Source organism: Brachionichthys hirsutus, chromosome 23 (assembly GCF_040956055.1).
Source record: "Brachionichthys hirsutus isolate HB-005 chromosome 23, CSIRO-AGI_Bhir_v1, whole genome shotgun sequence".
In the NCBI taxonomy this organism is placed as follows: Eukaryota; Metazoa; Chordata; class Actinopteri; order Lophiiformes; family Brachionichthyidae; genus Brachionichthys; species Brachionichthys hirsutus.
The window spans coordinates 308,296-330,795 of record NC_090919.1 but is presented as its reverse complement, the minus strand read 5'-3'; the positions used below and the strand labels follow the sequence as shown (position 1 = coordinate 330,795).

The 22,500-nt window shown below is 56.7% G+C and overlaps 5 protein-coding genes across 7 annotated transcripts; 4 read left to right on the top strand and 1 right to left on the bottom strand.

The window, feature by feature from the left end:
- The first annotated feature begins 2,629 nt into the window (after positions 1-2,629).
- Positions 2,630-10,819, top strand: otud4 (OTU deubiquitinase 4). Its single transcript, XM_068756044.1, has 21 exons — positions 2,630-2,773; positions 3,522-3,605; positions 4,335-4,385; positions 4,474-4,520; positions 4,596-4,668; positions 4,771-4,852; positions 4,928-5,090; positions 5,169-5,205; positions 5,301-5,403; positions 5,474-5,538; positions 5,606-5,706; positions 5,782-5,876; positions 5,968-6,091; positions 6,166-6,286; positions 6,370-6,441; positions 6,617-7,235; positions 7,523-8,047; positions 8,641-8,681; positions 8,964-9,497; positions 9,558-9,656; positions 9,741-10,819. Exons 1-21 carry the CDS (start codon positions 2,630-2,632, stop codon positions 10,203-10,205), a joined length of 3,645 nt encoding a protein of 1,214 aa, XP_068612145.1. The 3' UTR covers positions 10,206-10,819.
- A 127-nt stretch (positions 10,820-10,946) lies between these two features.
- abce1 (ATP-binding cassette, sub-family E (OABP), member 1) lies at positions 10,947-15,230 on the bottom strand. Its single transcript, XM_068755593.1, has 19 exons — positions 15,143-15,230; positions 14,464-14,598; positions 14,314-14,399; positions 14,128-14,225; positions 13,891-14,008; positions 13,680-13,817; positions 13,494-13,563; positions 13,137-13,233; positions 12,965-13,054; positions 12,767-12,888; positions 12,560-12,684; positions 12,386-12,482; positions 12,241-12,300; positions 12,103-12,161; positions 11,918-12,028; positions 11,701-11,843; positions 11,502-11,624; positions 11,321-11,432; positions 10,947-11,095 (listed from the first exon to the last, which is right to left on the bottom strand). Exons 2-19 carry the CDS (start codon positions 14,564-14,566, stop codon positions 11,048-11,050), a joined length of 1,800 nt encoding a protein of 599 aa, XP_068611694.1. The 5' UTR covers positions 14,567-14,598; positions 15,143-15,230; the 3' UTR covers positions 10,947-11,047.
- A 47-nt stretch (positions 15,231-15,277) lies between these two features.
- anapc10 (anaphase promoting complex subunit 10) lies at positions 15,278-16,811 on the top strand. Of its 3 annotated transcripts, none has more exons than XM_068755815.1 (6): positions 15,278-15,435; positions 15,659-15,892; positions 15,965-16,055; positions 16,149-16,269; positions 16,352-16,402; positions 16,478-16,790. In XM_068755815.1, exons 2-6 carry the CDS (start codon positions 15,778-15,780, stop codon positions 16,655-16,657), a joined length of 558 nt encoding a protein of 185 aa, XP_068611916.1. In that variant the 5' UTR covers positions 15,278-15,435; positions 15,659-15,777; the 3' UTR covers positions 16,658-16,790. The 3 variants fall into 3 exon arrangements, with proteins under 3 accessions (XP_068611916.1, XP_068611915.1, XP_068611914.1); XM_068755814.1 differs by having other exon boundaries at positions 16,349-16,402; XM_068755813.1 differs by having other exon boundaries at positions 15,778-15,892; positions 16,149-16,402; positions 16,478-16,811.
- A 576-nt stretch (positions 16,812-17,387) lies between these two features.
- LOC137911389 (histone H3) lies at positions 17,388-17,868 on the top strand. The gene has a single exon (XM_068755754.1). The coding sequence runs from the start codon at positions 17,388-17,390 to the stop codon at positions 17,796-17,798; it is 411 nt and encodes a 136-aa protein (XP_068611855.1). The 3' UTR covers positions 17,799-17,868.
- Positions 17,869-18,355: 487 nt separating this feature from the next.
- On the top strand, positions 18,356-20,899 carry LOC137911444 (arfaptin-1-like). Its single transcript, XM_068755816.1, has 8 exons — positions 18,356-18,549; positions 18,988-19,078; positions 19,486-19,582; positions 19,679-19,794; positions 19,874-20,095; positions 20,175-20,332; positions 20,411-20,585; positions 20,704-20,899. Exons 2-8 carry the CDS (start codon positions 19,007-19,009, stop codon positions 20,857-20,859), a joined length of 996 nt encoding a protein of 331 aa, XP_068611917.1. The 5' UTR covers positions 18,356-18,549; positions 18,988-19,006; the 3' UTR covers positions 20,860-20,899.
- Positions 20,900-22,500: the final 1,601 nt, after the last annotated feature.

Below are 22,500 nucleotides of genomic sequence, written 5' to 3'. Positions count from 1 at the left end.
TCTGAGAACGTCTTTGTAAATGCTCTGCTCTCCTGCTGCTCCTCCTCCTCGTTGAGGAGGAGGAGCTTCCTGACTCGCCGTCGCTCATATAATCCCCGAACTCTTCGCTGTTTAGCCGTTTGACTGATTTACTGCCCGTCGCTCCTTCAGAAACCGTCACTGTAGAACCCGGCTGATGACGTCGCCTGATTCAGATGATGACGTCACCTGATTCAGCTGATGACATCATCCCCTGGTTTCGTTTCAACCTAACGACGCTCTTTGCAGCGACAGCTCTGCGAGCTAACTGCTAATATTAGCATGCTATCACCGCCACCTCCACGCCCAGCACTCGCGTTCTGTTCACTGTATGAACCTGGACTGGGTGGGATGTGTAGAACACAGAACATTTATCAGATCCTGTCGATGACGTCATCAATACTTGGCTGTTAATCAGATCAATCCTCTCCCCGGTGGGTCCGGGGGCGGCTGCGTCTCCAGCGATGGTCCAGGTGAGACACACCTCCTTCACCTTGAAGCCACGCCCATCCTCACCCACATCTAATTATCTCTTTAACCTTTTATTGCTTATTACAATTTCTTTATGGTGATAAAAACGCACTTTATGACCGGAGGTTGAGACGCATCGGGACGTCCTGCTGAGACCTCAGGCTCCGCCTTCCAGTTCCTTTCTGATCCCTCCTCCGGAGGACAGTGGCGATACTTGTAATATTTGTTTAGTGCATTGATTATAGATTTGTGTTTACATGACGACTTCCTGCGAGTCCGAGGTTAAAGTTGCACTTTAGAGAGAAAAGGACATTTAAATAAATAAACGCGTTTATTAAACTTTACGAAGCCACAAAGTTTATCTTTGAGCCATCAAAGGCCAGATTCAAGCGGTTTAACCGCCGGCTCCACCCACCACCGCGCAACCATCAGAAATGATGTCACTTCCTGTTAGTGTGGGCGGGGCTAGGAGTGGGCGAGGTCAGGCTTTACCAGGATTAAAGCATGTAGAAACTATGAAAAGTTCTCTAACCAACAAAGTGACATCATCATTAAGGCTCGGGGGCTAGCATGTTAGCATTGATTTGAGTCCGTGTTGATTTCCTGACATGTTCTGGGACTTCCTGTTTGTCTGATCGCTTTGATTAAACAAGTTCTCACCACAAAATCACACAAAGAAGCATGAAGGAGAAAAAGCTCCGTTTTTGTGTGATCGTCTCAGAAAGTTTCCTCGAATACTTTGATTCTTCATTTCCTGTATCCTGTTACTGTTTGCAGCTGAAATGATCAATAAAGATTCATTTCATCCGACTCGCGCTGCGCCGTTACTCATCATGTTCCGGGAGGCCAACCTGCAGAGGCACTCGCTGGTACTAGTACTAGTACTGCCTACTGTATACACCCTGCTCTGGGTACTAACAGCAGTACTAGTACTCCCTACTGTATACACCCTGCTCTGGGTACTAACAGCAGTACTAGTACTCCCTACTGTATACACCCTGCTCTGGGTACTAACAGCAGTACTAGTACTCCTACTGTATACACCCTGCTCTGGGTACTAACAGCAGTACTAGTACTCCCTACTGTATACACCCTGCTCTGGGTACTAACAGCAGTACTAGTACTGGAGGATGGAATGAAGGTCACACGCCACCTCGTGTGGGAGGAGAAGTGTCAATCGCCATGAGTCCTATTCCCTCCTCGGTGGTTGCTATGGTTACCTGGCATGTTGTAGGTCTCCATGGCGGTAAGATGGAGCGCTGTCGATTGGCTGGAAGCGGCCCCAGAGTTGGCCAATCATCCTTCAGCTCAGGGCGGGCCCAGGCACACAGAGGTCATTATTAGATCTGGATAAAAGGCCTGAGAGGAAAGAGGAGAGGAGAAGAAGGGAAGGAGGTAAAAACGACAGGAAATGAGATTAAGGGGAGAAGAGATTAGCGTCCATGCAAGCGGAAGATCATGTCAGAAGTGATGCTGGCGGGCCAATGCTAGCATGCTAATAGTTCACAGATACAGTAGCATGCTAACATGCTAAATCACGCCAAACATAAAGGGTAAAATCATTCTGATTAAAAATCAGCCCCCCCCCGCCCCCCCAGTGGGAGCGTCGCGTTGTTGTTTTTTAAAGGCTTTTATTTTGACAGCCAGCCCCCGTCATTCATTATAGGCTGGCTTTTATTTTTGAAAGACCTCGCAGGAAGTTGTTTCGCGTTTAGTTTTATTTTCTGTTAAAACAGCGCTTTCTCTTCAGCATCAATGATAAATGTTCTGCAGCTGCTAATCATGTTTATTGTAGAAGAGAATTACTAATATCGTATCTAATCTGGAAGTCTACTTCAGTCCAAACAGGAAGTGCTGTGGTGCGTGGATCTCACTTAACGTAGAAGAAGAAGAAGGGGCGTGTTTTAATTATAGCCCGACTGCTAACTGCGAGCTAAAGTTACCTGTATCGGTTTCACTTTCGGACGGCTGGGAGCGCCTTCTCTGGGATTAATTCCCAAGAAAACTAATCCCGAGTCGGCCTTTATGTTCAGCGACGCCCGCCGGGTCGCACATGAACAGCTTTAACTTCCATCGGGGGGATAATTAACACTTTGTAGCCGTCCAGACGCTGGAACGCGCAGTTTGTTTACTAGCTAGCATGGACGACGGCGGGAACCCGCACAGTAATAACGAGGAGAGAGACGCGGAGAAATCAATGGACGACTACTTGAAATCGATCGGTTTGCATCGTAAGAAGATTGCCAAAGACGGGTCGTGCTTGTTCCGGGTCGTCGCCGAACAGGTGAGGACACGAGCGGAGCGGGAAGTTTCGAGCTAGCGAGCAGAGCGCAGGTGACTGTTGTTGTTGTGGCGGGCTAGCATGTGACTAAAGTTAGCCGCTAAAGTTAGCCGCTAAAGTTAGCCTAGCTCGGGGCTAAGGGCAGACACCATAAACACGATGGCCGACAAACTCGGACAGTTTCTTACTTTGTGGTCTCTTTGAACTCGGGCTGCAGCTATCGATTAGTCTATCGATTCATGAATTCGAGTAATCGGATAAAAGTACATTGAAGTGTTTCAGAATATTTATAGAGGTATGAAACGAACAAATGTTAATGCCGGCGATAACATTGATTTTGAACTGCGCACTGAATATTAGCATGAATGTTTCACTTTCATTTTACAAGAACATTCAATGCAAATAAAAACAAACGAGATGCCCGAGATCTGCTGAATGGAGGAAACATATTACATGTTTAATTATTCTAAATTACACACTAGTGTACTTCTTTATGTATTTAAACAATAAAAGTAGCACGGACAATTCGGAGTGATCAATTCAGCTCGGCTGCAGGTGTTTGGGTGAAACTGGGAGAGAACACGGAAAGGATTCGAACCCACAACCTTCTTGCTGTGAGGAGACGGCGCTACACACTGCGCCACCGTGCCAGCTCGAGTCGGGCCTTTCTTTAACCTCATTTTTCTGGACGTCTTGGTATGAGGGTGTGAAGCGATCTCTGTTGTTGCAGTTGACCTTTGACCCCACACAGGTGCTGCACTGTCAAAGCCTTCACACGACAGTTCGGGCCAAATGTGTGGCGTTCCTGAGGCGGAACAGAGAGCAGTATGAAGCGGTAGGGACGGCCCGCGTGTCCCCCGTCTGTCCCCGCGTGTCCCCCGTCTGTCCCCCGCGTGTCCTCCGCCTGTCCCCCGCGTGTCCCCCGCCTGTCCCCCGCCTGTCCCCCGTCTGTCCCCCGCGTGTCCCCCGCCTGCCCCCGTGTCCCCCGTCTGTCCCCCGCGTGTCCCCCACCTGTCCCCCGTCTGTCCTCCGTCTGTCCCCCGCCTGTCCCCCGCGTGTCCTCCGCCTGCCCCCCGCGTGTCCCCCGCGTGTCCCCCGCGTGTCCCCCGCCTGCCCCCGTGTCCCCCGCCTGCCCCCCGTCTGTCCCCCGTCTGTCCTCCGTCTGTCCCCCGCCTGTCCCCCGTCTGTCCTCCGCGTGTCCCCCGCGTGTCCCCGTCTGTCCTCCGCCTGTCCCCCGTCTGTCCTCCGCCTGTCCCCCGCCTGTCCTCCGCCTGTCCCCCGCCTGTCCCCCGTCTGTCCTCCGCCTGTCCCCCGCCTGTCCTCCGCCTGTCCCCCGTCTGTCCTCCGCCTGTCCCCCGCCTGTCCTCCGCCTGTCCCCCGCCTGTCCCCCGCCTGCCCCCCGTCTGTCTCCCGTCTCTCCCCCGCCTGTCCCCCCGCGTGTCCCCCGCCTGTCCCCCGTCTGTCTGCGTGTCACCACGGGATGTTTTGAATGTAGAGAAGCTCTGGTTCTGTTGGTACCGGTCGTTTGCTGAGTGGGTTTAAGACTCAGAACTTCTCTGTCCAGTTCATCGAAGGCGACTTCGACAGCTACGTGGACAAACTGCAGGACCCGCAGGTACGGCCCGGCGGCGCCGCCCGCCGCTCGCTTTCAGTGTTCCGCTGCAATGATTCTGCATCCTGGTGACGCGTCGGCTTGTTTTCAGCAATGGGTCGGCGAGGTGGAGATCAACGCGCTGGCCGTCATGTACAGGTAAGAAGGGGCGTGTCCCGACCCGCCCGGCGGCAGCTCTCTCAGGTCCGGGTGTTTATCGCCCCCTTTGTCCAGGAGGGATTTTCTGATCTTCCAGGAACCTGGAAAACCAGCCGTCAACATCACCGGGAACAACTTCGAGGAGAAGGTGAGAAGGCGTGGCTTCGCCGTGTCCAGCTGGAGCAGAGCTGTGATTGGCTCAGCCGCCTGGGAGGAACCGGATCTCACGGCGCTTCTTCCTGCTCCTCAGGTGCTTCTGTGTTTCCTGAACAGGAATCACTACGACAGCATTTATCCCATCAGCCACCTGGAGAACGCCGCGCTCTGCCAGTGTGAGTAACAGCCAGCCGGCGTGGAGGCGGGGCCACGGGTCGGGGTAACGCTGCCGTTTGCCGTCTCGCCTGCAGCCGTCCTCTACGAGCTGCTCTACGAACGCGTGTTTCACATCAGCCAGAGCCTGCTGGGCGCGCGTCAGCGCACGCCGCGACCTTCTGACCTTCCCATCGATGACAACATGGCCGCCTGCGACACCAGCGACGAGTCCGACGGGGACGCCGGCGAGCCGCTCTGGTGAGACGCCCTTCAGAAACGACCTTCGGACGCCTGGTCTCCGTTAAAGTTGATCTACAATCTGGCTTTATGGTGCAGGATCGAAAACGAAGCGCCGGCGCCGAGACACACCAGGGTAACGTGCACACGCACGCACGCACGCACGCACACACAAACGCGCACTGAATCCGCTGATCGGGCACGACGCCGCTGAACTTGTGTGTGTCTCAGGGACGTGGGCGGGGCCGACACCTGCCTGAGCGAGTGCGGCGCTCGCTGAACCCGACTCTGTTCAGGAACATCGAGTACGACGTCTGGCTGAAGAGCAGCAGAGGTAGCGGAGGCGCCATTGATCCGATCGATGGCGCCACGCCTCCGTTCTGACGGTCGATTGTTCCCCGCAGCCCAACAGAAGATGGATTATTGCATCGCCGCCGGGATGCAGTTCAGCGCCGGCGACCGCTGTCGGGTGCGTGCCGTGTTCACGCCCCTCACCTGCGCTAAATGCACCGTTTAATGTGTGTGTGTGTGTGTAGGTCTGCCTTGAGGCAAGTGGGCGGAGCTACACTGCCACTGTGAAGGAGGTGCCCCCCAACAACGGCCTGGTCAGCGTTTACATAGAAGAACTGGGCAAGAGGTACGAGAAGATCAGGTCGTTCTGACCCGGCAGGATCGGCTCTTGTGATTGGTCGATCTGGTTTTGTCCGTGTAGACAGGTTCCTCTGTGGAGGCTCCGCCCCCTCAGTGATGAGAACAGCTGGAGCACCGTGGTGGGCAGAGACAAGAGACTCAGCAACGGGCATGGAGGTGGGACGCACGCACACACGCGCACGCACACACACACACACACGCACACACACTCACCGGTAATAGACTGACGCGCTGCTTCTCCCCCCAGACTGGGAGGAGCGGGGTAAAGGCCGAGGCAGGGGGAAGCACATCCCAGCATCCTCCGTTTCCCCGGCGATGGCGCCGGGCTGCGGTGGGCGTGTCCAGGAGCAGGGCGGGCCGAAGGCCAGCAGGTCGGTCTGAGTGTTCTGATCGGTGGCCGAAGCGTCGGCGCTGCGACTCCAACGGGTCGGCTGTGTTTCAGCAGGAAGACGGCGAGCTCGGCGCCGGCGGGCCTCCACCTCCCAAAAAGGGAGGAGGAGAAGAAGAAGGAGGAGGAGGAGGTGGACATTCAGCTCGCAGACGAACGCAGCTTCCCCGCCCTCGAGGTGAGTCCAGGTGGCGTCCGGGTGGAGCCTCTGCTCGGCGTGTCGTCCAATCACTCGCTCTGTTTGTGACTCCGCCCTCTCAGCGGGGGCCCGGGCAGCAGGGCGACGGAGGGAGGAACAAAGGAGAGAAGAAACGATCCCAGAGGAACAGGATGGTGCGTTGTCTCCTTTGATGCTGCCTGCTAGCATAAACACGGTGCCGTCGTCATGGCAGCGATCAGATGGTTGCCGTTAGCTTAGCGTCGGTTAGCCTGCCCAGCGGCGTGGACAGCTTCTCTTTGTTTCCGTGTTTTTGTTGCTACGGATGAAGCTAACTTGTTTCTCCTGTAGGCGAGTTCAGGCGGCGTCAGAGCGTCGCCGCCCCCTGCTGGAGAACGACCGCCGTCCCCCGGCCCACCAGAGGGGGACACCGGCCCTCCTCCACCCATCCACCCCCCGGCCAGTCCTGCTTCCACTCCCAACACAAAGATGGCTGCTGCTCCTGTAGCGTCCGGGCCTCCACCCGGGCCCGTTAGCCCGTCTAATAAAACAAGCGCACCTTCTTATGCTCTAGCTGCTGGTGCTACACCAAAAACTCAGCTGTCTGCCACAGGTGGCGCTGCGCCTCCCTCCCCCACCATCTTTCTTTCCCCTGTTCTCCCTGCTGCTTCTTTGCCCCCAATTCTCAACACTCACTCCTCTTCTTCACCTCCTTCCTCTTCTCTGTCGAGGATTCCATCTTCACCTCCTCCTCCTTCACTACCACCTCCCACTTCCATTGCTCCCTCTCCTGGTGCTGTGCAGGGGTTTTATCCTCCCTCCCCCCTCCCCCGATCTGCCCCGTCCCTCTCAACCAGTCCTCCCTTGTGTTCATCTTCCTCGGCCCAGATCTCCTCCTCCTCCTCCTCCTCCTCCTCCTCTCACAGCCGTCATGCTGCTCATGTTCACGAGGCTCCCGCTAAAACTTCAAGTAAGAAATTAACCGTTTTCATCTTGAAATTCACTAATTCTCATCGACATTAGCCTGGCGGTTGAGCTAACATCGACGTTAGCCTGGCGGTTGAGCTAACATCGACATTAGCCTGGCGGTTGAGCTAACATCGACATTAGCCTGGCGGTTGAGCTAACATCGACGTTAGCCTGGCGGTTGAGCTAATGAGTCCATTATGAGGTAGCTGGCTGTTGTCATGGATACGGGGCGGGTGTCGACTGAGTCTGAATGTTTTCCTCTTCATCTTCGTCGCTGCTGTTTCACAGATTCTGTGAAGGATGTTGGCGTCGCACTGACTGCACCTCATACCTTCCCAAACCCCGCCTCCCTGCCCCAGGCCCCGCCCCTGGCCCCGCCCCTGGAGTCTCCGACCCTTAATCAAAGGGAGATCTCTGTGCCCCAGACCCGGTCTTTGACACCCCCAGTGCAGCACCAGCCTCAGCCCCCCCCCCACCAGCTACTACCCCAGTCCCACGCCGAGGGGGCCTCCGTGCCTCGGTTCCTCTCTCACCCAGCTGTAGAAGAATCCCACCCCCACCCCTCCCTGTCCCCGCCCCGCCCGTCTCACCAGACCCCCGACACCCAGACGGGGACCGGCTCTCCGGCTCCCCCCCAGCAGGTGCCCCTCCCTCACCCCTTTCACCCCCAGACCATCACAGGAGCCGTCCCTCTGCAGCGGCTGTCCCTCTACCTGGACCCCCTGTACCCGGGCTTCCCCCTGGGGGAGAAGGGCGACGTGGCCCCAACGCCGCCTTTCTCCTCCAGCAAAGTGGCCGAAGACCTGCCCCGAGGTGAGGGTCCGGCGGTCCCGCAGCGTCCTGGTTCTGGTTCCGGTCCCGCAGCGTCCTGGTTCTGGTTCCGGTCCTGCAGCGTCCTGGTTCTGGTTCTGGTCCTGCAGCGTCCTGGTTCTGGTTCTGGTCCTGCAGAGTCCTGGTTCTGGTTCCGGTCCTGCAGCGTTCTGGTTCTGGTCCTGCAGCGTCCTGGTTCTGGTTCCGGTCCTGCAGCGTTCTGGTTCTGGTCCTGCAGCGTCCTGGTTCTGGTTCCGGTCCTGCAGCGTCCTGGTTCTGGTTCTGGTCCTGCAGCGTCCTGGTTCTGGTTCCGGTCCTGCAGCGTCCTGGTTCTGGTTCCGGTCCTGCAGCGTCCTGTTTCTGGTTCTGGTCCTGCAGCGTCCTGGTTCTGGTTCCGGTCCTGCAGCGTCCTGGTTCTGGTTCCGGTCCTGCAGCGTCCTGGTTCTGGTTCTGGTCCTGCAGCGTCCTGGTTCTGGTTCTGGTCCTGCAGCGTCCTGGTTCTGGTTCTGGTCCTGCAGCGTCCTGGTTCTGGTTCCGGTCCTGCAGCGTCCTGGTTCTGGTTCAAAACATTAATGAATTCCCTGCTTCCGTTTCAGATCCCAACGTCCTGAGGTTCTTCTTCAACCTGGGAGTCAAGGTACGTCCGGCGCAGTGTGGGCGGACCACGACTACGTACTAGTACTAGTACTAGTACTAGTACTAGTACTATTTAGTACAAGAAATCGTTGGTAGGGCGACGTGTACGCCTGTTAGCTTCCAGATTAGCATTGCTAGCTGCAGACAGATTTGACTGTTTCCATGGAGGTGGAATGAAACTCGCTACTGCCCCCGGTGGCCACTGAGAACAAACGTTTGACTGAAGCTCCGTTCTCAAAATGGAAGCTGTTTTCGACGCTCCTTTTCCTGCTCCTCTCTGCAGGCCTACTCCATGCCCCTGTGCCCCCCCTGCATATACCTCCTGCCCCTCCAGCAGGATTTCACCGTGCACCCGAGGCACCGCTCCCCCACACCCCCCACCAGGCACGAGGAGCCGCCCCCCCGCCCCCACTACCCCCAGACCTCCTCTATGCCCCCCCCGTATGAACACCAACCCACACCCAGTGAGCCCCCCCAGCCCGGTGACCTCTTCACCCAGGCTGGGTATCCCATCATTGACAGGGTAGCCTGCCCCGTGCTGCCATGGCAACAGCATCACATGCCCCCAGCAAGGAATGGCAGCTTTGCGGTTGGGTACCCGGCCCCGTATCCAGTTCCCCAGACCCTGACCCGGGGCTACCACCCCCAGTATCCGGTCTTCTCCCCGCCCCCCATGGGGTATTGGTCTCCAGCTGCCCGTGAAGACCTCCTGCTCAGCCAGGGGGCCATGGAGCCCCCGCAGCACGCCAATGGCGACGCGTCCCCGGGCCTAGCGCCTGCAGCTAGCTCGGCCGACGCTAACAGCCGGCGGGGAGCAGCTTTCGGTGCGTTCGCTTTATCGTTTACATTTAACAGCTGATCTGACGGTTGCTTTTAGCCTCTGAAGTTTTTCCCATCAGCCCCCAGGGAGGAGCAGGAAGAGATCCTGACTGGAGGGGTGCTGCTGGTGGACCCGCCCCTCAACAACAACCCCATAGTAGGAACCGCACCCGACGCAGCACCGCTAGGGTAACCGTAGCAACGATACGTTGAGGGTTCATCAAAGCCGCGTCTCTTTCAGCTGGTTTCAAACCCCGGTGTGAAGGACGTCCCTGTCTCCATGACGACCATGAAGCCGAGCGGCATCCCAGGCTCTCCGTCGTCGTATGACTTCGTCTCAAAGGCAGCCGCTTCCGTGGAGGTCGCCGCCCACGGTTACCACGGCCACCACAACCCAAACGCGTACGCCTCGCGGGGGGGGGCGCCCGAGCCCAGCCAGGGGGGGTCCCTGTCCAACATGGCAGAGTCTCTGTCTGTTGGTTGCAGCACTGAGGAAGACTGGGAGGAGCAGACGGGATTCAAACCAGCAACCTTTAACCCCCGGGGGGCGAGGAGAATCTACAGAGCAGCAGCACGCGGGAGGGGAAGCTACGATCCAGGCAGGGGAGCGCACAGGAGGAGGTACGCAGGAGACATGGGGGCGGGATATAACTTCGTCCAGTACAACTCCTCCTACCGGGGGCGGGGCCGTGAGAGAGGATACTAGTGCTCCGCCCTCCTCGAGTTCAAACAGGAACTGAATGTTCTGAAGAAACCCAAGCTCATTAGCATCGTTAGCATGCTGCTGCAGTTTGAGGATGGAAGACTTTGTACCGAGTTCTGATTGGTGACTTTGTTCTGCAGGTTTTTTTTCTGAAAGAAATAGTTTGATATCTTTTGGGTAAATTTTTACTTTATTCAAAATGAAAAGAATCTTCCATCTCTGGTAAATTGGAAGCTGGTTAGCTTAGCATAAAGAACAAAGACTAAGAACCAGCTAGCATAGTGAAGATACATTCTCCAGCAGCAATGTAAGAATTAAGTTTTTGTGTGCTGTGCTATGCTATGCTAGGCTAGGCTAGGCTAGCGGTCGGTGTCCAGACTTTGTGCTCAGCTAGCTAACAACCACCTGGCTACGGCTTCAGGTTAAGAACATGGAACCATTTCCTAAATAGAGAATGAAACTGAAGCGTCGTTTGAAGTGCCTGTAAAGCTTTATTTAAACAACGAGCGTCTCAGAAACGTGAAGATGCAGCAACATGAGCTGAACACCAAAGTGCGACGTGAGGGGGCGTGTCTCTGGCCTCGCCCGGAACGCTCCGCTCCGGGTTCCGTGCCTTACTTTCCCGCTGCTGTAAAGAAAACGCTGAATCAATAAACCGTAGTTCAGATCTCGTTTTCGTCCGTTTTCTTCCGACTCTATTGATACGCTTGATGCTGCGTCAGAAAGAAAGATGGAGGCCGTAGATCAGGGAGCAACAGTTTATTTGCTGCCGATGCACGAACGTTTTGAGTACGCTGCTTTGTGAACGCCGCCCCGGGGGGGGCGGAGCGCTGCGGGACGCCGTCCTAGTCGTCCAGGAAGAAGTAGTTTCCGCTCTTCTTCTGTTCCGTGTCCTGGGAGGAAGAGGGCAGAGTTCAGCATCCCCCCGAGCGCGACCTCATCGGTGGGTCAACGGGTCACCTTTAAACTAACGCCCACCGGTGACCAGCAGAGGGCGGACCGCTCGAGTTCAGCAGGTTCTAATTAGCATTTAGCTTCTCCTCCGCTGTTTCAGTAAATATCACGTAACCCGACACCGAGGAGGTGGAGCCGGGTCGGAACCGGGTCGGCGCCGGTACCTTGATGGAGTGGAGCTTGTTGATCCGCGGCCTGAAGTTGTTCGGGTCTCGTCTGAACGTGATCTCCAGCAGGGACAGGAAGCGGTTCATCCCGGCCAACAGGCTCTGAGGACTGGACAGAGGTCAGAGGTCAGCGCCGCGTTGGGGTCGTGCTCCGGGTGATTCTGGAGCCTGCTCTTACGTGTTCGCCGCCGTGTGCGTGGAGGGCAAGCCGTCGAACACGATGACCCTGTCGGCCAGGTAGGTCGCCATGATGAAGTCGTGCTCCACGACGAACGCCGTCTTCTTCGCGTGGAGGATGTACCTGCAGAGAAACGAGTCAGAGGGGGGAGGTAGAGGCCGTGGGGGGGGGTGCGCAGGAAAAGGAAGTGCGTGTTGACCTCTTGACGACCCTGGCGGCCATCAATCTCTGCTCGGAGTCCAGGTAGGCCGAGGGTTCGTCGATCAGGTAGACGTCGGCCGGCTTCCCCAAACACAGCGTGAGAGCGACTCGCTGCAGCTCCCCGCCGGACAGGTTCTGCACCTGGGGGGGGGGGGGGAGGGGCGTGAGGCCGGGCGGCGTCCCGCCAGCAGGGCGGCCGTTGGGCGGGGCCTTACGTCCTGGTCGATGATGCTCTCGATCTGCATGGGCTTCATGACGTCGGTGATGAACTGCGGGTGCGTGTAGGCGTCGTGGATCTTCTCGTGCAGCAGAGCCCTAACGCTGCCCTGCGGGGAGACGGTGACATCATCAGTGGGCGGGGCTACGGCCCGACGTGGAGCGCGACGATCCGCGGGCGCACCTTGAACTTTGGGCTGATGGTTTGCGGCTTGTAGCTGACGTTCAGGATGGGAACCTCCCCTGGAAGAGTCCAGGTCAGAGGTCAGAACCGGGCCGGCGGTTCTGACCCGGACCCGGGTCGCTCCGAGCAGGTACTCACCTCCACCGTCAGATTTAAGCCCTCCGGCCAACATCCTGATGAAGGTCGTCTTCCCTGTGCCTGCAGGCAGACGGATGGACGTCAGCGGTGACATCGCTGTGACATCATCAGTGACATCATCAGTGACATCACCGCCGCCCCTCACCGTTCTCCCCCAGCATCACCATGATCTCGGAGTCCGTGAACTCTCCGGCTTTGATCTCCAGCGTGAAGTCGCCCAACGTCTTCTTCATCTCCGGATACTGAACGACAAACAGCGGCGTTCACTCCCGGCCGTAACTGGGGGGAGGGGAGGGTCGCCACGGAAACCCCAACACACCTGGTAGTGCCTGAGCCGCTTCACCTCCTCCTCATTGGCCGTCTCGGCCACCTTGAACACCAACGAGGTTTCGCGGAAGCGGAGGTTCTCCGTGGGAACGTAGCCGTCCAGGAAGATGTTGATCCCTGGAGTCAGAAGGGGGAGGGGCTCGGGTGAAGCAGGCGTCTGATTGGTCCCGGGTGAAGCGCGGGGGTGCGTTTGTTTTACCCTCCCGGACGCTGAAGGGCATGGTGACGACCCCGTAGGCGCTGGGGACGCCGTACAGGCAGCAGATGAAGTCGGACAGGTAGTCCAGCACGCTCAGGTCGTGCTCCACCACGATGATGTACCTGAGACACGGGGGGGGGGGGGTCAGCGCCCAGGGGGGCTCACCTTCATCACCTTCAGCAGCTCCAGCAGCTTTACCTGTCGGGCGTGATGAGCGACCGGATGGTGATGGCGGCCTTCAGCCTCTGCTTCACGTCCAGGTAACTGGACGGCTCGTCAAACATGAAGCTGCAGCGGAGAAACAGACGCTCAGGTTGGAGCCCCGCCCCCTTCCCCCCCCCCCCCCTCCTCCTCCTCGTCGGTTCCTCACATGTCGGCCCTCTGGATGCAGACGACGGCGCAGGCAAACCTCTGCAGCTCTCCGCCGGACAGATCCTCCACATTCCTTTCCCTCAGGTGGCTCAAATCTGCCCGGCAACAACATGGACAGAAAGCAGCCAATCACAAAACAGATGGGGGAAGTGAGGAAGCAAAGAGCAAAGTGTGGTCTCAGTGTTTAACAGGTGTGTGTGTGTCTGAGTAACTGTAGGTGTGTCTGAGTGTAACTGTAGGTGTGTGTGTGTGTGTGTGTGACTCTGACTGTAGGTGTGTGTGTGCGTGTCTGACTGTGTGTGTGTGTGTGACTCTGACTGTAGGTGTGTGTGTGTGTGTGTGTGCGTGCGCGTACCGAGCTGTCGACACACAATGGTCTGTGTTTCTGTGTCGTCCTTCCTGCTCAGGATGGATCCTACTGACCCCTGGAGGCAGATGTGGAGAATTACACCCCGTCAACGACTGTCCTCCTCCTGCCTCGGGGCCGGCCCCTCTCTCTGGCTCCTCTCCTCCAGCCCCCCCCCCCCCCCCCCCCCCTCACCTTGACGGTCTTGGGGATCTGGTCCACGTACTGCGGTTTGACGATGGCCCGCAGGTCGTCCTCCAGGATTTTGGTGAAGTAGTTCTGCAGCTCAGAACCTCTGAAGTAAGTCAAGATCTCCTGCCAGTCCGGAGGATTCTGGTGCAGAAGGACACGGTCAGCCGATGGGAAGCCCCGCCCACGCAGACATGGCCGCCGGCGCCACACTCACGTCGTACTTTCCCAGGTTGGGCTTCTGTTTCCCGGCCAGGATCTTCAGAGCGGTGGATTTGCCGATGCCGTTGGTCCCGACGAGTCCGAGCACCTCTCCGGGTCGGGGGATGGGCAGCCTGCGCACACGCCGCCGGAGTGAGCCCCACCGGCCAATGAGAGGACGTGGCCGACCACGGCAGACACGCAACGCTCCACAGCACCGAGGTCCCGGGCTCGACCGGGGGCGGAGCCATACCTGTGCAGCTTGAAGGAGTTGGCGCAGTATCTGTGTGTGGTTTCCTTCTCCAGGTTACTGGGCAGGTTGACGATGGACAGCGCGGCGAAGGGACATTTCTACCAGGACAGAACCCAGCAGTGAGCCCAGAACCCAGAACCCGGGTCCGGGGGCGTTACCGTGACGACCCGGGTCCGGGGGCGTTACCTTGATGCAGATGCCGCAGCCGATGCACAGCGACTCTGAGATCCAGGCGATCTTGCTCTGAGGCGTGACCTCGATGCACAGCTTACCTGCAAACGCACACCGTTAGCCGCCGGTTCTGGTTCCGGTTCTGGTTCCGGTTCCGTCACTCACCCATCCGGACCACGGGGCAGCTCTTCTTGCACTCCTGGCGACATTTCTTGGGCTTGCATTTGTCGTGGTTGACGATGGCGATCCTCGTGTTCTTCTCCGCCATGACGGGGGGGCAGGAAAGCTGCAGGCTGACGCCTGAGGAGCAGACGGGGTCAAGGGTCAACGTTCAGGATACACGCCGGAGGTCAGCTGACCCGGCCACGCCCCTTTCACTGCCCCAGGAACGTACACAACAGCCCAAAAGAAGACGCGCTGTTTTATCATCGTTACCACACCGGAACGCGCCGTGGGAGGGGCGGTGCCCGCGTCACCAAAGTGACACCGAACAATCCGAAGCATTGATCCGGATCGATAATCCTCCACATCGTGTGAATCAATTTAGAGTCTGAATGAAGGAAACGTTTAAAATGCTAATTCCTTCACGGAGTTCGGTGTCCAGCCCCTTTCCTTGCTCGGAAATGTGACGTCAGAGCAGCGGCGGCGGCGGCACAGACTCGGTATCGATCAGCTCGAACTGATCGATCAGTCGCGTGAACAGCGGCTCCACGCGCGAGGCTAGATTGTATCGATAGCTAGCAGTTAGCTTCGGCAGCGGAGGCCCCACGCTGACAGCTGCTCGTTTGCCGGGCATTAAACCCGGAATAGAACCAACAACCCGGGAGCGGCGGTGGGAGTTTACCCCTCTTCGGCTTCCGTTCCTCGGCGTCGAAGAAAACAACGTCTGGAAACGGACAAAAGCGGAGCCGCTTCTCTTCCCCAGCAACGTGTTCCTCCGCTGGAAGCCGGCCGGAAAGATGGCGGGATAGACGCGCTCAGCACGCGACGCCGTTGATGACGTCGTCACCGAGCGACGCGAGTGGGAGATTCGAAGCAGTCGCAGTGAAATAATGCGGGTTTAAACGTTGTTTTACCAGAGAGACGCGGCTGCTCCTCTGACGTCACACCGGAGGCTTTGGTTTTGTTTTTAAACCGGTGAGTGATTTTAACGTAAACGAGTTTTAGACTTTGTTAAGCAGCGGTTTAACGCAGGTAGCTGCTAGCAGCTAGCAGCTACCTGCGTTAAACCGCTGCTTCTGGGTGGGGTATTGATCGGGTTCGCATGTCATCGATCAACTGATTTCTGATTATGGGAACATAATTTAACCTTATAAGGTTTAAGAATGTTAAATATTCCGAGTTTCCTTCATCCATCTAGTGGTGCAGCAGAAGCTGGGGTCCGGGTCCTGGACCGGCCCCCCTTTGGACCCGTGTGGAGCATCAGGATCCAGATCCAGACTGTAACTGGAGTTACTTTGGTCTCTCTCTCTGTCAAAGATGGCCACCCCCAGCAAGACTCCGCCCGGCGCCGACCCGAAGCAGCTGGAGCGGACCGGGACGGTCCGTGAGATCGGCTCCCAGGCAGTGTGGTCTCTGTCGTCCTGTAAACCGGGTCAGAACTGAACCCACGCACCCCCTGTTGCGTCGCAGGAGCGCCCCCGACTGACGCCGTTTCCTCCCCCAGGCTTCGGCGTGGATCAGCTGAGGGACGACAACCTGGAGACGTACTGGCAGTCGGACGGGTCCCAGCCGCACCTCGTCAACATCCAGTTCAGGTCAGGCCCGGGTCCGGGTCCGGGTCCGGCGCCGGGACGCGGGACCTCCGTTCCTCTGCAGAAAGATTCCAGGGTGTGGTTTCGTTCTCCCAGGAGGAGGACGACGGTGAAGATGTTGTGTATCTACGCCGACTACAAGTCAGACGAGAGCTACACCCCCAGCAAGATCTCCGTCCGGGTGGGCAACAACTTCCACAACCTGCAGGAAGTCAGGGTAGGCCGCCTCCGGCGCGCCGGCGCCCGCCTCCGTCAGCGGCGTCCTCCCAACGCCGCCCTCCTCTTCTTCTCTGCAGCAGCTGGAGATGGTGGAGCCCAGCGGTTGGATTCACATCTCCCTGATGAACCAGGTAGGAACCCGGTCCCGCCTTCGGTCGGACTCCGGGCCGGAACGCGGCCGAAGCGTAACGACGTTTGCGTTGCAGCGGACCAACGAGCCAATCAGCACCTTCATGATCCAGATCGCCGTGCTGGCCAATCACCAGAACGGCAGAGACACGCACATGCGGCAGATCAAAGTGTACACGCCGGTGGAGGAGAGCTCCATCGGAAAGTTCCCACGATGCACCACGGTGGACTTCATGATGTACCGCAGCATCAGGTGACCCCCGACCCGGGACCGGGACCGGGACCGATCCATCCATTCTATAATGATCAGGAAAGTTTTGGTGCATTTTGGTGTTTGATATTAAAGCTGACATGAAAACAGATCACCGGATCATCAATACTTGTTACATATCTGAATGTTTATTGAATTAGGGGGGGGGGCGGTCGATCTGCTTTCTGATTGGCCGGTCACTGGAACACACAAGCTGTCCAATCAGCAGGTCGAATCTCCGCTGCTCTTGACAATAAAGTTGGATCTCGCTCTTCCGGTATTTCGTTCATTCTGAAACTATCTCGAGAAATAAAACGTCTGAACGCGGACAGACCGGCGTTGGGCCGGAGGTCAGGTGAACGCTTGAAGGTATTTCTGTTTCTATTCGTTTCCAGCTGTCATCTCTCATCCGTTGTGCAAAATCAAGCGTAAAAAGAGTTTACAGCATCCAACCCTGATATTTAGTATTAATCAATCACTAATAAGATCAATTCCTCCACTGATCCACTGAACCCGAACGTCCCGTGGACAGTAGACACGCCGCGGGCTTGAAACTGGTTCCTCTCTCAAACTGTCAGAGGGAGTGGTTAGGGGTGTGGCTAATACAAACGTTTCTCCAATCGTGTCTCCGCTATTTCGCGGTCTTTTATCGAGCTGCACCAATCAGCGAGGACGGCGGGCCCTTTATAAGCTCGCTGCTCGCCGCCTCTTTCATTTCTTCTCTTCGCGGCGCTGGAATGGCGAGAACGAAGCAGACCGCCCGGAAGTCCACCGGCGGGAAGGCGCCCCGGAAGCAGCTGGCCACGAAGGCGGCCCGTAAGAGCGCCCCGGCCACCGGCGGCGTGAAGAAGCCCCACCGGTACCGGCCCGGTACCGTGGCTCTGAGGGAGATCCGGCGCTACCAGAAGTCCACCGAGCTGCTGATCCGGAAGCTGCCCTTCCAGCGCCTGGTGAGGGAGATCGCTCAGGACTTCAAGACCGACCTGCGCTTCCAGAGCTCCGCCGTCATGGCGCTGCAGGAGGCCAGCGAGGCCTACCTGGTGGGCCTGTTCGAGGACACCAACCTGTGCGCCATCCACGCCAAGAGGGTCACCATCATGCCCAAAGACATCCAGCTGGCCCGCCGCATCCGCGGGGAGCGGGCCTAGTGACGTCACGGCGGCGCTGAAACCCAACGGCTCTTTTAAGAGCCACGCAAAGCGTTCTGAGAGCGGCTTAACGAGCACGAACAAAGCGGTGAAAATTAAAAGTATATTCCTCGCCATTAATGTCGTGAATTGACTGGATGGCGGGAAATGACATCACGGCCTCTACATGCTGATTGGGCAGTGCGTTACTGTGCCCGCCCAATCAGAGTCCGTCTCGAGACGCCACGTCTGCATCACAGCAGCTGCGCGGAAGTCATTTAGCTGGTCCGGTTTGGCGCTATTCTGAATGTTAAAACCCATTAGAGGAATATTATTCCGAGTATAACCGCTAAATCACCTCAGGCTTTATCGTATCACTAGCCGGGCTGACGCGGGGTGACGTCATCCAGTTCTAGCCCTGCAAGCCAGCCTGAGTGTCTCTACTTCCGGTTCTTGTCCTATATCCGAAGCGGATGTTGTAACTTGACTAATGATGGGGCGGTCAAATGCAGAAAGGGGCGGGTCCTCAGCAGGATTCCTGCCGCCCGCCCCGCCGGTAAGCGAAGGAGATAAATCGAACGCGCTCTTCCGATACGCACAGCTGGAAAAGACTTCCGGGTTCGTGTTGACTGTCGGTGACTTCAACAACCGACGCGTCTGGTTTTCCGCGTGAAGCCGCTACAGAAGTTGTCAACGAAAGGAACAGAAGAAGAAGACCTGGCGGGAGGAAGAGGAAGAGGAGGAGGGGGGCTTTGATTTACAAGTTGTAAAGGTAAGACCAGTCGCGCCAGTAGTTGCTACTTCCTGACGTCACTGACGCGAAGCTCAGCTCTGAGTTTCGTTGAGCTTTGAACCCGCTGATCCTCCGGTGGAACTTTTTTACTCACCTGTTAACCTTAGCGGTCACGTGCTGCTGGTTAATTACATCCAACGTGACTGTTTATGACGCTTCCTCGTTCGAACACGCATGATCGATGACGTCATCGCGTGCTAACGAACAGGTGAGCTAATGGGCTTCCGGTGGTTCCGGGCGGTTCGAGGTTTACCTGCGTGTTTGTTTCTGAAAATTGTCCAACGTGCTGCTTGTGACGTCACAGACATGATCACAAAGGCACGATCATGTCTGTGAAGCTGCTCCTCATCCACCGGGAGGCGCTGCAACGATTCCTGTTTGTTTGAGTCGAGTTTTGCTTTGTTTTGACCACAAGAGAAGTGGGAGGAGCAAGTTGATGGAGGAGGCGGAGCAGGAAGGAGGCGTGAGCCAACCATCAGAGGTCCCCGAGGAGCAGACTCCTCCCCAGGTGAGACACATTCCACCTTTGACTGTTAGTCCAGCGTGGATGACATCATCGCTAACCTGCGATGATGTCACGGCTCCAGGTCCGATAGCTCTTCTTCTGGCCTTTCTCTGAGCTCAACAGCAACACAAACATCCCTTTAAGAACGGCCGACCAATCCCGTCGCAGCAGCGTTCTGACTAACCTTTGAAGGCGTGTGTTTACGTCCCTGAATGCCACACACAGCCCTGTGATCTGCGTTCTGATTGGTCCCTAAGCTCCAGCTCCCACAGTGACCCTTCCAGTGGTTGTCACGGTGATGACTCCCGGCTTTTGACCTCGTCGTACCCTTTAACGGTTTGTCTCTTTGGTGTTTATGATTTAAGGCACCTTGAAGCTGATTGGACGGATACTTTCTGCTCTTTTAACAGGAAGTGAACAGTAACTGCAACCATGGCAACATTGGTGTCGCTTCCTGTCCGGCTGAGGCCACACCTGACGTCGCCACGGCAACGGGGCAGCCCAAAGGTAAGGCGAAGGCGTTGAACTGAAGCCGGTTCTCGTTAGCGCTGCTACACTTTAATTGGTGTAGAGATGGTCCCTCTCTGATGACCTCACACCCAGAGCCTGCGGTGACATCACAGAAACCAGGAAGTGGACCCGTGGTCGTTCAAGGCAACAAGAACGCAGCCAACGAGCAGTTGCAGAGGGTCCGAAAGTGGAGCGTCACGGCCTACAAGGTGGCGCTGAGCGTCTCGTGTCGGCTAGATTAGCCGTTAGCTTAGCATACCCGGCGGTGAGCGTCTGCTCTGCCTGCAGTGCACCAGGCAGGCGCTGTCGGAGAAGCTCGGCCGCGGCTCTCGTACGGTGGACCTGGACCTGGAGCCACGGCTGGAGCTGCTCAAAGACGACCGGCAACGCTACGAACACGTGGTCAAGCTGACTCAGACGCTGGCCAATCAGATCGATCAGTTCACCGTTACCCAGAAAACCCTGGGAGACGCTTTCAGCGAACTCGGCGTCAGGACGCCGGCGCTGCATGTGAGCTACGCTACGCTATGCTATGCTATGCTATGCTATGCTATGCTATGCTATGCCGTGGTTGGTCTCTGTCCCTCAGGTGGAGTTCGGCGTGAACGCTGAGGCTCACAGGTTTCTTTCGAAGAGTGGGCGGGGCTTGTTGGACGCCATCAACGCCTTCACCACCGACATGAAAACTCTGGTCAACAAAACCATCGAAGACACGATGATCAACGCCAAGAAGTACGAGTCTGCCAGGTGGGCTGGAGGCGCACTTCCTGTTTCCCGTCAGCTGGGCGACGGTTCGGCTAAAATACATTCCGCGCGTCCGCCCAGGATCGAATACGACGCCTACCGAGTGGACCTGGAGGAGCTGAACCTGGGGCCCCGGGACGCCGTCACCCTCCCCAAACTGGAGCAGGCTCAGAAGGACTTCCAGAACCAGAGGGGGCGGTACCAGAGGATCAGGGAGGACCTGTCCGTCAAGGTCAAGCTGCTGGAGGAGAACAAGGTGACGCCGCTTTGAAGCTTCTCTCGGTGGGGAGCTGGGATTTGTAGTTCCTCTGATCCCTGAACCCTGGTTCTGGTCTGACGGAGACCGGATTCTGTTTGTTTCCGTCCGGCTGCAGGTCAAAGTTCTCCGGCAGCAGCTCTGGCTGCTCCACGGCGCCGTGGCGGCGCACAGCTTATCGTGCCACGCCTTCCTGGACCAGAACATCCGGCAGGCCAAGGAGCTCCTCAGCAAGCCCAGCCCGGGCGCCCCCTGCTGGCTGGAGGAAACATGACACGGCAGCAAGCCGGACCAGATGTTGGCTGTTAATGGACCTGGACTTGTTGTGGGGGGGGGGGGGGGGGTTTACCTGTGAGGAATGTTATTTTATTAATTCAAGATCTAAAAACTAAAAACTCTGTTTGGTTACGAAACGCTGCTCCACGTTCCTTTTTAGCACAAACGGCGTTCCTCAGCTGCAGGACGTCATGGCGACCAGACAGGAAGTCGTCCTGACGCTCGCCCACGACGGATCTGATTGGCTGCTGCTCGGTTTCTGCTCCCTGCACGCTAGGTGCTAGCATTATGGGGCTAATCGGCCGCTCGGTTGGGCTTCGTTGTTCTGATGTGACGTAATCGGAGCGGCGCCGACCGTCGGTTCCTCCAAACGGATTAAAAACACTCCAGAAGGTTTAATCCTCTGAGCCGGGAAACGCTTCAGGACCAACGTTTGTCTCTGATGTTTGCGTCCTTTAAATTAGGACGAATAAATTAAAATCTGTCTGTTGTTTTGTGTGTGTAAATAAAGGAATGTTAGCTCGATGCTACGAGGACAACCTCAGCCTCAGCGTCGCCGTTGTTATTTTACTGTTTCAGTCCAAACCAGTGTGTGTGTGTCTTTGGGGGGTTGCAAAGGGTGGCACGCACGCACGCACACGCACGCACACACACGCACGCACACGCACCTTAACCACCGCCATCAGAACCTGTTTGTGGATCAGCCAATCAGCATCGGGCTCGCAGACGTCTAGACGTTTCTACTGTCGGTTTCTCTGATTGGATCTTGGAGCAGGTGGGCGTGTACCAAAGAAAGCGCTGCTGCCGCCTGCGACTTCACGCATGCGCAGACCGCCGCCCGCAGCTTCAGGTCGTCGCGCGCCGCGCGGGGATGAACGGGTTATTCCACGGGACCCGAGCAGCCCGCGGACGTTTCCTACCGGGGGTTCCGTTCGGGACCGCCGCCGGTGAGTTCACCTGTCTGCCGGTGGAGAACGGGCGGCTCGTTAGAACCCGGGTTCGTTTTAAAGTTCTATGTTCTAAGCGCGTTTCAGTGTTTGCTTTAAACATTTCATCATGTTATTTATCCTGTTAGTATTGTTATTATTATTTATTAGTAGTAGCAGTATTTGTAGTAGTACGCTAAGTCATGGGAAATACTTGAAAACATTTTAAACTCTTAATTTAATGAGGATTTCACTGGTTTCCAGTTTAATTTAGTTTTTATTTGTTTGTTTGTTTGTTTTTGTTTTGGGGAAGGGGGCGTGGTCTCCTTTCGGAACCAGTTTATCTGCGGACAGCAGAACTTTATCACCAGTTTCCAGACCTGAGTTGTGACGTGGCTCAACACGTGACACACGTCACGTGACGTGTGTAAACACTGAATGACTCCTCAAGAGTCTCTTATTTACTGAGCGCCGTTACGTTTGTTAAATCAATAACTCCTGTTGATTCAAACAGCGCTAATGAGCTAAAGCTATTCAGCTGGGGTAGATAGCGGCCGATGCTAACTGGTGCTAAGCTAGCCGCTACTACCTTGTATTCTAGTTGGAAGGTGTTTGATAAATAAAGAGGATCTTTGATTGATTAATGTCTTCAGGAGGACGTCCTCTGGGTCAGGGTTATTTTAGGTCATGGAAAATAAGACCATCATCCATTC

Coding starts and splice junctions, on each gene's coding strand:
- otud4 (XM_068756044.1), top strand. CDS start 2,630: ATGGACGACGGCGGGAACCCGCACAGTAATAACGAGGAGAGAGACGCG. Junction 2,774..3,521: donor TCCGGGTCGTCGCCGAACAG/GTGAGGACACGA, acceptor GACCCCACACAG/GTGCTGCACTGTCAAAGCCT. Junction 5,404..5,473: donor CTGGCTGAAGAGCAGCAGAG/GTAGCGGAGGCG, acceptor TGTTCCCCGCAG/CCCAACAGAAGATGGATTAT.
- abce1 (XM_068755593.1), bottom strand. CDS start 14,566: ATGGCGGAGAAGAACACGAGGATCGCCATCGTCAACCACGACAAATGC. Junction 14,400..14,463: donor CTGCCCCGTGGTCCGGATGG/GTGAGTGACGGA, acceptor GTGCGTTTGCAG/GTAAGCTGTGCATCGAGGTC. Junction 14,009..14,127: donor AACTCCTTCAAGCTGCACAG/GTATGGCTCCGC, acceptor GCGTGTGCGCAG/GCTGCCCATCCCCCGACCCG.
- anapc10 (XM_068755813.1), top strand. CDS start 15,778: ATGGCCACCCCCAGCAAGACTCCGCCCGGCGCCGACCCGAAGCAGCTG. Junction 15,893..15,964: donor TCTGTCGTCCTGTAAACCGG/GTCAGAACTGAA, acceptor TTCCTCCCCCAG/GCTTCGGCGTGGATCAGCTG. Junction 16,403..16,477: donor ACATCTCCCTGATGAACCAG/GTAGGAACCCGG, acceptor TTTGCGTTGCAG/CGGACCAACGAGCCAATCAG.
- LOC137911389 (XM_068755754.1), top strand. CDS start 17,388: ATGGCGAGAACGAAGCAGACCGCCCGGAAGTCCACCGGCGGGAAGGCG.
- LOC137911444 (XM_068755816.1), top strand. CDS start 19,007: ATGGAGGAGGCGGAGCAGGAAGGAGGCGTGAGCCAACCATCAGAGGTC. Junction 20,096..20,174: donor TCAGGACGCCGGCGCTGCAT/GTGAGCTACGCT, acceptor TCTGTCCCTCAG/GTGGAGTTCGGCGTGAACGC. Junction 20,586..20,703: donor AGCTGCTGGAGGAGAACAAG/GTGACGCCGCTT, acceptor GTCCGGCTGCAG/GTCAAAGTTCTCCGGCAGCA.